The sequence below is a fragment of the Cyprinus carpio genome, chromosome B12 (assembly GCF_018340385.1).
Source record: "Cyprinus carpio isolate SPL01 chromosome B12, ASM1834038v1, whole genome shotgun sequence".
NCBI lineage: Eukaryota > Metazoa > Chordata > Actinopteri > Cypriniformes > Cyprinidae > Cyprinus > Cyprinus carpio.
The window spans coordinates 8973160-8987034 of NC_056608.1; the positions used below are offsets into that span (position 1 = coordinate 8973160).

At 35.9% G+C, this 13875-nt stretch overlaps 2 protein-coding genes across 2 annotated transcripts; one reads left to right on the forward strand and one right to left on the reverse strand.

Annotated features, from left to right (window-relative positions):
- Nucleotides 1–6433: 6433 nt before the first annotated feature.
- On the forward strand, nt 6434–10166 carry LOC109073385 (proteasome activator complex subunit 2). Its single transcript, XM_019089521.2, has 11 exons — nt 6434–6598; nt 6913–6945; nt 7049–7111; nt 7656–7742; nt 7864–7909; nt 8581–8678; nt 8769–8837; nt 8957–9024; nt 9131–9185; nt 9552–9638; nt 9791–10166. The coding sequence occupies exons 1-11, from the start codon at nt 6551–6553 to the stop codon at nt 9869–9871; spliced, it is 735 nt and encodes a 244-aa protein (XP_018945066.2). The 5' UTR covers nt 6434–6550; the 3' UTR covers nt 9872–10166.
- A 287-nt stretch (nt 10167–10453) lies between these two features.
- LOC109073383 (U6 snRNA-associated Sm-like protein LSm5) lies at nt 10454–13300 on the reverse strand. Its single transcript, XM_042735226.1, has 5 exons — nt 13205–13300; nt 11847–11942; nt 11543–11570; nt 11010–11082; nt 10454–10511 (listed from the first exon to the last, which is right to left on the reverse strand). Exons 1-5 carry the CDS (start codon nt 13248–13250, stop codon nt 10479–10481), a joined length of 276 nt encoding a protein of 91 aa, XP_042591160.1. The 5' UTR covers nt 13251–13300; the 3' UTR covers nt 10454–10478.
- Between the last annotated feature and the right edge of the window lie 575 nt (nt 13301–13875).

A 13875-nucleotide genomic window follows, 5' to 3' on the forward strand; every position in this document is an offset into this window, starting at 1 on the left:
CAAAATGCCTGAAGTCCAGTGTCAAGTACCCACAGTTAGTGATGGTCTGGGGTGCCATGTCAGCTGCTGGTGTTGGTCCACTGTGGTTTATCAAGGGCAGGGTCAATGCAGCTAGCTATCAGGAGAGTTTGGAGCACTTCATGCTTCCATCTGCTGAAAAGCTTTATGGAGATGAAGATTTCGTTTTTCAGCACGACCTGGCACCTGCTCACAGTTCCAAAACCACTGGTAAATGGTTTACTGACCATGGTATTACTGTGCTCAATTGGCCTGCCAACTCTCCTGACCTGAACCCCATAGAGAATCTGTGGGATATTGTGAAGAGAAAGTTGAGAGACGCAAGACCCAACACTCTGGATGAGCTTAAGGCCGCTATCGAAGCACTCTGGCCCCCATAACACCTCAGCAGTGCCACAGGCTGATTGCCTCCATGCCACGCCGCATTGAAGCAGTCATTTCTGCAAAAGGATTCCCGACCAAGTATTGAGTGCATAACTGAACATAATTATTTGAAGGTTGACTTTTTTTTTTTGTATTAAAAAAACTCTTTTCTTTTATTGGTCGGATGAAATATGCTAATTTTTTTAGATTTGGGTTTTCATGAGCTGTATGCCAAAATCATCAGTATTAAAACAATAAAAGACCTGAAATGTTTCAGTTAGTGTGCAATGAATCTAAAATATATGAACGTTTAATTTTTATCATTACATTATGGAAAATAATGAACTTTTTCACAACAACTTTTTTCAGCCTAGCCTGAAAGTTTAAAGCAGGTGTAAAAGCCTGAAGTTTGAAAATGTATATAGATTAGATAGATGCTAGAAACATGTTATTAACATTTCAAACTTCAGGCTTTTACAACTGCTTTAAACTTTCAGGCTAGGCTTTCTCAAGCCAACCTAAAGTTTGTCTAAAGTTTGTCCATCACCTAAAGTTTTTTTTTAATAACATGTTTCTAGCGTGATTAGCATGTTTTGAGCTTGATTAGCCTGTTACTAGCATATTGCTGGCATGACTAGCAAGTGACTAGCATGCCGCTAGCATGATTAGCAAGTTACTACAGGTCTCTATGTTGATTAGTATGTTGCTTGGTTATTGTTGGCATGTTTCGATTTTTTCCTCTCATGTGGCACAGATCGGATATGACCGGTGAACATGTAAGCAGGAAAAAAAACGATTTTCTCAGATTGGATTCAGGCCTCATTCATATGTGGTAATAAATCGGATATGAATCGGATACGTGCATTTGCGTGTGCCATGTAAGCAGACAAATCGGATATTCCCCAGTAAATGCGAGTCGTACGTCATTAAAAAAGTGACGTTAACTCAGGTGGACACCACCAACTGAGATCACATGACTTATTATAGGCGCGATGGAGGACGAAGAATACACACAGTGGAGCAATGCGGAGGTTTCATGTCTTTTAAGTCCTCTTTTTTTCTCCGCCGTACGAGACCAATGTTTTGCTGATTTTTTTTGTTGACTTTTCAAAATATTGTGGAAAGCAAAACACTGTAGGCCTATAATTTTATTTGCATCTGAATCCATTGATTTTCGTCCTGTTTTACTTCCTTTTCTGGGTCAGAACGTCTACGTTTGGTAGTTTCAGCAGTGTATAGTGTAAATGCAAAAATCGGATACTGGTCACTTTTAAAAGATGATGTAAGCGGGTCGTCAGAAAAATCGGATATAGTCAGAAAATCGGATTTGGGCATCAAGACCTGCAGTGTAAATGCAGCCTATGCTTACTTCTCTTTTTAGGAGCGCTTGTGCTCCTAATTCGCTAGCATGATTAGCAAGTTACTACAGGGCTCTATGCTTACTTCTCTAAAAAAATTTAGGAGTACCTTCTAATGTCAGGGAAAAGTTACAGTTGATTGGAATTGTAATGTCACACACCTGCAGTCACTTATTAAGCCACCTATATCTCCACACTCCACACAGCATCACACTGTCCAGTCTATTGTTCACTACTCTTAACCATTCCAGATTCTTACCTGATTAATTACGTGTTGTTTCATTACCTCTAGTATTCTCCAACGTCTCCGCAATCCTGATTCTCCACAGCACCCGTTTATCCCCAGGATTCCTGCAACAAACCTACCCAAGATTATCTTGAGCTAAGAAACCCAGAACTCTCATTATCCTCTCATACTCACCTGCCTTCAGTTCTCACCTTTACTGCATTGTCAATAAACCCATCCGATTACCTGCATACTTCGTGTCTCTGCGCTGTCCCATCTACACTCTCCCGACACTCCAACAGAGCCAGAACCCATTCCCCCTCAATCCCTGATCGTCAGCCCCATACAGTGGAATATCATACAGGACATCCGTGACGCCACTCGCACTGAACCTGCTCTGCTGGGCTGCCCAGAAGGGAAGAGATGCATTCCCGCCTGTCAAACCCTTTTGGGCTCAGTGCATTAAGTACCGTGCTCTGGACACCCAAGCAGCCAACAGACCCTCTTGCTCCTCCAGGCTTGATACTGGTGGTCCAGTATGGCCCAGGATGTCAACAGGTATGTCCGAAGCTGTTCAATCTATGCTATATCCAAAACTCCCACGTCATCTCCCAGTATAAAGCTCATCCCGGGGCCCGTGCCCCGTAGATCCTGGACCCATATTGGTGTGGATTTCGTCACTGACCTCAACCCATCGAAAGGTAACACTTGTATCCTTGTTGAGGTTGATCACTTCCCCAAGGCCTGTAAATTCATCCCTCTCAAGGGTCTACCAACAGCACTTGAAACAGCTGAATGCCTATTTATGTCTTCTGGAACTACGGAGGTCGTCTCAGATCGAGGGCCCCAGTTCATCTCCCAAGTATGGAAGGACTTTTTTCAGTTACTAGGAGTGACAGTGAGCTTGTCCTCGGGGTAGTCATGTCTCTGGCTTGTGTCTGACACTAGGAGTGACAGTGAGATAATCTTGCCATTATTGCCATTAGCCTTGAACCCTCTGATAAAAAAATTAATCTGATTGCCATTATCGTACAGATAGTGCAATACGAGGTGATACAAGGTGATATTTGACTCCTTAAAGTGATTTACAAGGATTTTTTTTTTTTTACCTTTTGTAATGGCATTTTTCAAGCTATTAAAAGTATGTCATCTTTTGTCAATTCAAAAAAATGTTTATAAGCTTTTTAACATTTCTAATTAAAACAACAGAATAAAAACAAGTAGAATAAGAAGTACATTAAGAATAAGTTACCAATCAAATGAAATCAGTATTTAAAGGTGCCATGTGTCATGTCTGGCAAAAAAATCAAGTCATACTCCACATTCCATACCAGATGGGGGCAGTATGCCTCAATAAAGTGAATTGGTCTACTCTAGAGTAACAAACGAGAAAACGGCATAGTCTCTATGCTCCGCCCCTACCTTCACAAAAATAACGACAAACATAAAAATTATAACCCTAGAGCCATAGCCGAAGCCTAAGAGGACGTTTTGCCTCCAGAGTAATGTTGGGTGATGTCAAGTGATTTTGTAAACATGACATCTTCGAGCTACTCCCCTTCACCTTTACCAGTGAATATGTTTCATATTCGTTTTGTTCATATGCTCAATATTATTATTTAGATATACATGAGATTAGACTTTATTTAGATATTTATAAACTGAAAAAAAAAGCACAAATTTGACAAAACTTCTCCAGCCCCAAAAATACCCTTAGACTGAGGGTTAAAGTGAATTTACAGGGTTTTTTTTTTTTTTTTGTCAACATAAAAGTATGTCATCTTTTGTCAATTCAAAAAAATGTTTACAGCATTAAAACAACAGAATAAACCAAGTAGAATAAGAAGTACATTAAGAATAAGCCAATCAACATGAAATCAGTATTTAAAGGGTGAATGTCTGGCAAAAAAAATCAAGTCATACTAAATATGCCTCAATAAAGTATTGGTCTTCTGTAACCGAGAAACATAGTCTCTAAGACCCTAGAGCCATAGCCGAAGCCTAAGAGGACGTTTTGCCTCCAGAGTAATGTTGGGTGATGTCAAGTGATTTTGAAACATGACATCTTCAAGCTACTCCCCTTCACCTTTACCAGTGAATATGTTCATATCGTTTTGTTCATATTACATTTTGAGTTGTATATACACATTATTTGAATTAAAATTAATTTGACAGACGGCATTCTGTCAACATCATTGGTCAACATCAGACAGCTGATGTTGACCAAGCTAGCGCCAACCAACGTAACCAGAGCTGCCAACTCTCAAGCATTCACCGTGAGACACACGCAATTGACTCTTTTCACACGCTTTCACGCCACACATCAATTTTCTCACGCACAGAAAAACCACGAAACAAAGAGGACACTGAGACCAACAGACTAGACAGAGCAGGTTAGTTATGATATAAAAAAATATCAGCTAGCTAATTATCAAACGCAGCTATGGTTAGCCATCGCTAACATTAGCACGTTTATCAAACAGCCTTCGATACATTTCTATGTTATAACTTCCCGAAAAAAATACGCAAACATATAAAACAAACTTCTAGCGAAATACTAACAGCATCTTACTTACCAATCCAAAAGAAATGTTGCAAGTTCGGAGTCGAATCTCATTTCTTTTAAGTCCATCAGTTGTCTCCAGCGATGGAAAGCAGTGCCAATGTTTACTCTGGTTCGGCTCCTTTTCTTATCGGATTTGATTTGTGATTCCGAGCGCGGTTGTTTCCCTGTAGCGGGTGGTGGTGGTAGGTGTCTCTTGCCAAGGGCTTCAGCCATCCTTCCGCTCTCTTCCCTGAACTGAAATGAAGTAGTGGGCTGTACTTTCCACACGATTGACATCAGGTTCCAGTACGCCCACAAGCCGTGCAAGTTATTCGTGTATTGCAGGTTGGCTGGTAGTTATGTTGCCCGCATACCTCCTCCCATGGCCGAAACTGGTATTACGACACCTGTCGGCCCGTGGCTAGTAATGCTAATTAAGGTTGATATCTCTGCAGCACTTTAACTTGACATTTTTTTAATGACATCATCGCCCTTATTTCTTCTCATTCTTTTGATGCGTGTAGGTCATTTTTTGGATATTTTTACCTCAATTTTTACAAATGGCACATTTAAGAAATTAATTTGGCACAGAAGAGCACACATGTTGCTTGTATGTGTACTTTCAGACATTTAATGAGGCTCAAAGGTTGCATAAGTGCAATTAAATTCATATTGAGGCTAATGTTTTAAATATAACATTTTCAATATAGAAATATTAAATTATTTAAATAACAGAAAATATACTTTAAAATGAAACTAAAATGCCAGCAGGTGGCGGCAAGTCACTGATTTTATCACTGAATCATTCATTTACCATGATTAGCAAGTTATTAGTATGTCACTAGCATGATTAGAAAGTTACTAGCATGTCGCTAGCATGATTAGCAAGTAACTAGCATGTTGCTAGCATGATTAGCAAATTACTAGCATGTCACTAACATGTTTCTATAATGATTAGCAAGAAACTAGCATGTTTCTAATTGTTATTGTTAGCATGATTAACATTGCTAGCATGATTAACAAGTGACTAACATGTTATCGTGACTAGTGTGTTTAGTGTTTTAGTGGCATGTTGCTAGCATGATTAGCAAGTTACTAGCATGTCGATAGATAGATAGATAGATAGATAGATAGATAGATAGATAGATAGATAGATAGATAGATAGATAGATAGATTGAATGAGTTTGAGTTGATTAGAAATAGTACATAAAAGGGAAGCTGGATTGAGTCTTGCTGGATTCTGGGAGTTTAGATTTGAATTTTGACAGTTGGAGTTTGAATATTCTTGGCTCATCTGAACATTCCGTCAATGTAAGTCTAAGGGATTTTTTTGATTTTTAATCTTTAGTTTTATGAAAACTGTAAGTCGGATCAGTCCGAAAAGAGATCAGATATCAATAGAAATCAGAGCCACCTAATAAAGCCATTATTTTTGAACCACTGATGTCACATGGACTGTTTTATCAATGTCCTTTCTGGGCCTAGGGACATTTCAGTTGCATTGCTGTCTTAACAGGGTCAGAAAGCTCTCGGATTTCAATTGATGAACAAGCGAGGTAATGCTAAAGTTCTCCAAATCTTTGTCGCGAAAGAAACAAACTCATCCACAGTTTGGACGTCCAATTTTAGCAAATGTTTATTTAGGGTGAAGTCGGAGAGCAATTTGTTTTGTTGGAGTGCTATTTCCTTTATTTGAGTGATTGTGTCTTCTTTTGTTAGTACTTTGTTGTTGCTAGTTTTTTATTTAAATTAAACGTTCATATTTTTGCATTTCAGAAAAGAAAAACTGTTCATATAATAACAGAAGAGATAGAAATCTGGTTGTGTGAATGAGAAATGTGACTGACGCGGCGAATGAATGAGTAAAGTGCAACGATCTAAAAATATAAAGCAATCATTGGCTCTTTTCGGGGATTGTGGGCGTCATCAAGAAATCGAAAGTATCGCTAAGTGAAAGCTAGTGCGAGAGGCACCTGAACGTCTGCTGCTCACAGTACCGCGATCTCTTTGTCTGAAAATAACGAACACTTACATTCATTATGTCTAAAACTAGTGTACTGAAGATAAACTCTGATAATGCAGTGAGGGTAAGTTCATCTCTGTGCAATTTATACTATTTCCACTCTCAACAGAGTGCCGTAAAAGTAAACGCGTTTACGACTGATGACAATATGGCTCCTCAATGAAGTTTTAAAGGGCTTGTGTTGTTTGTTTGGTAGTTATTGAACATAAAACACTGCTGGCGATCTCTGCTTATGTGTTAAAAAAAAATCCTGAGTCACACTTCCTCATCCCCGAATGTTGAAAGTGAAAGTAACGTTAGCATGGAAGGCGCGATCATGTTCATGGACAAAGATGGTGTTTGAATTGTAATTGTAATATTTGTATTACCTTCATCCAGATAGAAAACTACCGCCAGTCACTGTATAAGCAGGTATGAATTAAATTGAAACAAAACACACACACACACACACACAGGCTAAATTAGAGATCGTTGCTTTGGTTGTTTGTGTTGACAATATTCGTTGCGTTGACAGGCAGAAAAGCTGTTCTCCGATCACATACCTCTGAAGATCTCACAGCTTGACAACCTGCTGAAGGTACCTTTGTTCATTTGGCATATCCAAAGTGACCAATGCATTTGGGTATTCATGCATGTGTCTTTGGGAAATGAACTTGTGGCCTTGTTTCTGCTGCCCAGGTTAACATTTGTGATCCAGGACCATAAAACCACTCATAAGGGTAATTTCTTTGAAACTGAGATTTGTACATTACATGAAAGCTGAATAAATAGGATTTCCATTGGGGTATGGTTTGTTAGGATAGGACAATATTTGCCCGGATACAACTATTTGAAAATCTGGAATCTGAGGGTGCAAAAAATTTGTACATTACATGAAAGCTGAATAAATACGGTAGGAAATTTACAAAATATTTTCATTGGACATGATCTTTACTTAATATCCTAATGATTTTTTGGCATAAAAGAAAAATCGATAATTTTGACCCATACAATGATTTTTGGCTATTGCTACAAATATAGCTGTGCTGCTTATGACTGGTTTTGTGGTCCAGGGTCAAATTTGAGCAATACCTCGACTTCAATGACAACTGAATTTAAATACTTTTCGTTTATGGTTTCAGGGGGATGACTTAAGTATCACTGACCTCTCATCTCTCCATGCACCCCTGGACATTCCCATTCCTGACCCCCCTGCTCCAGAAGATGAGGTTGGCATCCAGCTTGTGATTCAAAATGATGCTTTTTGAAATTAATTTTGGGAAAAAATAGAATTAAAAGAAATGTAATTAAATAAAAAGATTTAAAACGTTTATTTAAATATTTTAACAGGAGATGGAGACAGATAAAAATGAAGATGATGAGAAAAAGAAGAAAGGTATTCACAAACACACACACACACACGCATACACACTCTTTGGGTTTCCATGCTTTATGGAGACATTCCATAGATATAATGATTTTCACACTGTAAAAACAGTATTTTCTATCCCCTTTGCCACAAAATATTTTTGGATTTTCATAAACTTAATTCTGCATGATTTACAGTATAAGCTGATTTCCTCATGCAATCATGAGTACATGAATGATTGAGTGAAACTGTATTTATGAATGGGAAATTTGGAAAGATGATACACAAATAACTGATTTATCTGAAACATTGCGTAAACACTGATCTATAGCTAATATAGAATAGTGGTTCTCAGCTTTTTTGACTCTAAGGTTCCCCATTGTCCCCAACAATATTTGAAGGGCCTTTATCCCTAGTTTTGTTTTCAAAACATGTTTTAATCTATGGGTACTCCTAGTTTCTGTAAATGTAAAATCTAACTAAAATAATTATGAAATTAAAACAGGAGCTGAATGTTCTTCAGGCAAAATTGTTATGAACAGATTAAATGAAGGTGAATGTTTACTAGAATGATATATAGAAGATGTGTGGATGAAAGTGCTTTAAAGTTGCAAATTTGCACCAAACCATAACTGTGATGCATTGTTGTCATATGGGATATGGCATATTTTTGTAATGTTACATTTTTCTTGTGTCAGCTCCCAAGTGTGGCTTCATCAAAGGAAATGAGAGGATTGTGAAGTTGCTGGATATTGTAAAACCAGAGATAATGGCTTTGAAGGAGACCTGCATCACTGTAAGTGAGCAAAATGAACTCATAGATAAGTTTTCAGCATTTTCCCAGTTATACATTAGGGGCAACTTTATTTTTTATTTTTTCCTTCAGGTTTCTTGCTGGATTTCTCATCTAATTCCAAAAATAGAGGATGGAAATGATTTTGGAGTTGCTATTCAGGTTATTAAACCATAAAAGGCTCAGACTGTTTCTAGATGCATGGTTTATACCACATAATGTTTTTGATTCTGAATCTCAAAGATAAGCAGCTGTTAAAAAGACTGTTATTGATATTTTAGGAAAAGATCCTTGAGCGAATTACTGCTGTGAAGACCAAGGTGGAGGGTTTTCAGACCAACATTAACAAGTATGACCAACTATGTTTACTGAAGATTGTAAAACTGCAGTATATTTTACACTCCCCACATTTATTCATTTTTTCATGTTGGTAAAGAAGGTGTGTTTATCTGCAGGTACTTCTCAGAGAGAGGTGATGCAGTGGCAAAAGCTTCCAAAGACACACACGTGGTGAGTGTGACCTGTCAAATCAAATCAACTTATTAGTTTCATTACTTTTTGTACAGCCACAGTTATTAAATAGGACTTTCAATACCATGTTCTCCGTTTTTACCATTCAACCCACAAAATAAAACAAAGCAAATAAAAACTATGTATTTCCTTTATAAACGGTTGTGGTTGCTGAGCAACACAGATGTAAAATAAATAAATAAGAAGAAAAAAATGTATATTTATAGAGTAATTTACAACAGCTTCGAGCGCGGCTCAACCAATCAGAATCAAGGACCAGAACTATCTGTTTCATAATCACTTTTATAGTCCTGAAATGCACTTTCATACCCTTTTTGTGTAACAATATATGTGTTCTTTTATCAGATGGATTATCGCTCTCTGGTGCACGAGAAGGATGAAGCAGTATATTCTGAGATTAGAGTGATTGTGCTTGATATACGCGGTTTCTATGTGAGTTTCTTACATTTATTCATTCAGCAAATAGCTTCTAAATAAGAAATGCTACCACACGAGCGATTCATCCTGGGGATATGGCCTTTACAAATGAAACATGATGATACAGAACTGTATGGCTGAAGATTCAGATGTCTGTTGTTTCTCAGGCTGAACTCTATGATGTCATCAGCAAGAACCTGGAGAAAGTGACGAATCCTAAAGGAGAAGAGAAGCCCTCCATGTACTGAGACAGATGCTTACTGGGACCAGCGCAGTTCTACAACTAGACCGGTTTTCAGAATTTCTCATTTCTTCACATGATTTCTGACACTCTACAGATGCATCTTTAAAGTAGTTTGTTAATAAACTTGTTAAATCAGTCATAAACATACAGTGAGTTGTGGTACAAATGATGAGTTCATGTAAATCTACATTCACATTTATTTCAGCATATACAAAATAAATCAGGAAAATGCACAAATTCACAAATGTGACATATTCTTAAAGCAAAGAACACCATTAAAACCAAAAATGATGACTTCACAAATTGTCCTCATTTTCTTTATTCACACTTCAGGAATCTATCACACCAAATGCTATTATAACATACAACTGAATTCAGACTCAGCCCAATTCATTTGATCTGTTTTATTGTAACAAGCAACACATTTTTACAAAAACTTTTGGATCACTTAAAGAATAGAAAGAACTAATGTGGAAAAACTCATTAGTTATTAGTAATTAGAACATTTTCAAAATGAAAATGAATGTTTGAAACCGATCAATTTTCAGGTTTCTTTCATGAAACAGGAACATAAATTGTATATTTATTTTGTGGAAGGTGCTACACATTTCTTAAACTTCTGGTCCTTCTCCTCCTGGAATCAACTGGAAAAAAAACAAACACACGATTTCAATACATTTGACAAAGTAATATGTCATTTTAATTAGCATTCATCTATTAATGCAATTACAGTTTGTTGTTTTGGTAATGTTTGAAATGGATTAATATAGTCAGGGATAGGCTGGGTTTTTAGATCTGTGGGCTTCCTCCTAGTTTCTTGCTTTGACATTTTAAGAGTCTCTGTATTAAAGAACATAAGTAAGTGTTTTTTTTTTTCTTTTTTAAGTTTTAGTAAAATACTGAAAAGAAAAAAAAATATATATATAATAATGTTGAGATACAGCTTTCTATATGACCCAGCTTAACTGAATCCTAGCAGTTGGGTTGGCAGATGTAATGCATTGTGTCTTTCATTAAACACCGGCTACAAAAACAAACTTACATAATAGCTTTACTCATATTCGTACACTAAACTAATCTAAAAGCTTGATATATAGTTGATTGTTTAGTGATTTAAAGATTAACTCAGTAATTGATCATACCATTGTGATATTATTGCCATTGAGTAGAATCTGATCCAGCTTTGTGATTCTTCTTCCTTCTGGAGTGATTTCACTGGGACACAAAAATAACAGTTGTTATGGCTCAGTGATATCTGAGATGAAGAAACGTCACATTTCTGAAATGTAATCTCACATTCATATTGATATCAAACATTTTTTTTAACATGGTTTTCCAAACATATTTTAATATATTCAGATTTCCGATTTGAGAAATAGTGTTGGAGCCGCGTTAAAAAGTTATAAATCATTTTCCTTACACCTTGAATACACAAGTGTACAATTCAAAAAATGTATAAGTGAATTTTTTAAATATTATTATATAATATATTATCAATTCATGACACCATAAACTATAAAAATGAAGTCCCCATGGGGGACATAAAGCCTATATTAAAGTATCAATACATATTCATATATCCCATATATATTTAGTCAAAGCAGATGGATGCATACATCAGGTAAAGATAATAAAGAAATGTAGAAGCACATTTTAGGTAGAAACATATACTTACAACTCTGTCACATCCTCAAGAACCATGTCTGATTAAAACAGTCAAGAAAATGCATGTGTAGTCCTGGACCCTGCACATTCTCTTTCTTTACCTCATTTGAAATAAAACTAACTATAATGGTATTATATCAAAGAGTCTCTTACATTCATAGGACAAATAAATGATTGTGAAGTCCAGAGGAGTGAATGTGTAACAGTGTCATTGGCTCTGTACTTGCATTTTGTCAAATGAAACTGAATCTAAATCCTAAAGCATTAACCATTAAAAATATGTGCCGGTGTTTTTCCAGCACATAAAAAGATACTGACGAAGTCATCAAATCCGAGCAGAGTTCCCACGATCTCTTTATCGTTCTTCATGACGATGTGAATGCGTGAACCGATGCATTTATCCACCAGCTCTGAAAGACATCACAGAAGCCGTGACAAACACATTCAAAAAATCAGATCTGAGTTACATCGATGTAGCCGTGACAAACACATTTAAAATGTCAAAATTTGATTGAAATAATGTTACATTGTCATTCAGTGTAACACAATATTTATGCAAAAATTCAAACAACATACTTATTCTGACGTGTACATATTAAAATATCTAAAAGAATAATGGAGCATACTAAATTTTATTGTGTTTTAAATTAGTAAAAAAATTCTTACTGACAAATGGGCAAAACCTAGGATAGTGGCAAATGTTAAAAATGTAAAATTACAGCTCATTAGTATTTGGGGTGAAAGTAATTAGTCTTTTAATATATCATAAATTGATTTTTTTGTTGTAAATATGCCTGACAAGATTGTTACACTGAATGACATTTTACTGGGTGTCTTCTGTAAATCAGGGGAAAATGTATGATATTTATTTTTTGCTCAGAAAAACAAAAACAAAATTGCAATTAAATAAAACAGAAAACTTTTTGCATTTTTTGGGGGAAAAAACTACAGCAGTATTAGACTTTTTTTATGCTTAAACACTTTTTCGTCTTTGACCCTTTATCTTTGTCGTAGAGACAAAACTCCCATCAACGTACTCTAGTGTGACAGATCCTGTGTCGGACATTTGTGTCCCCCGCAAATGAAACATAAAACGTAAGTAGGCTAAACAACATAAAATAATTATGAACAATAAACCAAAATTAGTAACTCTGAATTAAAAATTACGAAAATGTTTAATTCCTTTCACTTAGGTAAGTAATTTTTAAGGTTAATAATTTTATGTAAAATATGTTCCCGTCTTTATATGTTTTTAATGTTTTAAATTCTTTATGTTGATTGAAATACAGCATGTAAAATTAAAATAACTTGCAAAATAATTCATTACCATTCATATAGAATTTAATTCGACACGCAACATCCCTTGCAACATCCAAACTCAGCAATTCTATCATCTAGAATTCTGGGTTTAAAAGTTTCCACTTTTAAAACGACTTGGATTTAGACGGACGGATTTCCATTTATATCTTGAATCACTTATTTAAAAATTATTAGACCTATTTAATATAGTATTAATACATATGTTTATTAATATATTTAATATACACGTGTTTCCAATAAAGAGATTTGAATGCGACTCAGTGGGAACTGGGAACGCTATGCCCCCATTACAACAACTACAAATGTTTAATTAGTAAAATAAATAATCCATTAAAAACAAAGTCGCACATACCGAGAGGTAAAAGCTGCGAGGGGTTCGTTGCCGCGGTTGCTGCCATTTTGATAACAGACCTTAGTAATCGGCCACTGAAAAATAAACACAGACATAAGAAGTCGATATTTGCAGCCATCGATGGCTATATAAACCCAAGCCGCAGACCTGTTTTTATACAGTCTAATGTAATCTGCGACTTTTTCATGAACTATAATGTGCAAGGTGTATTCAGTATTACTTAGTGCCTTGGTTTTTACTCCAATCAAATGCCCTTTGGTCTCCCACCAATATCTCATCTCTTGACTGGAGATGCTGTTAATTTTTGTAAAGATGGTCAATATCAAGATATCTGATCTGTTCTTTATTGTAATACAGAAATGCTGATGCCATCTAGTTTTCAACAGCATGAACTTTCCAATGATATGATATTGAAAATACTCCAGAAACTAAAAATATTGGAAATTTTGAAGATATTACACTGATGTTTGTTACAAGTACCACTTTATCTTTATAACTTTTTTCTTTAAATCTGGAGAGTTTTAGGTTTATTGAGCTTTTAAAATAAAAACGAGTTATGTCATAAAAAGATGAGGAAACATTTTGGATTGTGCACTATTTATAGGTTACTAATCAAATGTAAGTAAATGAGTGTAATTGATCATGTGTTTCTTGCAGATGGTCATATGTTG

What these genes read in the sequence shown, in the direction of transcription:
- LOC109073383 (XM_042735226.1), bottom strand. Translation starts at nt 13,250, where the DNA reads ATGGCAGCAACCGCGGCAACGAACCCCTCGCAGCTTTTACCTCTCG. An exon ending in CGGATTTGATGACTTCGTCA is followed by an intron (nt 11,571 to 11,846) that starts GTATCTTTTTAT and finishes TGTTTTAATCAG; the next exon opens with ACATGGTTCTTGAGGATGTG. An exon ending in CTTGAGGATGTGACAGAGTT is followed by an intron (nt 11,083 to 11,542) that starts GTAAGTATATGT and finishes TTTGTGTCCCAG; the next exon opens with TGAAATCACTCCAGAAGGAA.
- LOC109073385 (XM_019089521.2), top strand. Translation starts at nt 6,551, where the DNA reads ATGTCTAAAACTAGTGTACTGAAGATAAACTCTGATAATGCAGTGAGG. An exon ending in ATTTTGGAGTTGCTATTCAG is followed by an intron (nt 8,838 to 8,956) that starts GTTATTAAACCA and finishes TTGATATTTTAG; the next exon opens with GAAAAGATCCTTGAGCGAAT. An exon ending in TTTCAGACCAACATTAACAA is followed by an intron (nt 9,025 to 9,130) that starts GTATGACCAACT and finishes GTTTATCTGCAG; the next exon opens with GTACTTCTCAGAGAGAGGTG.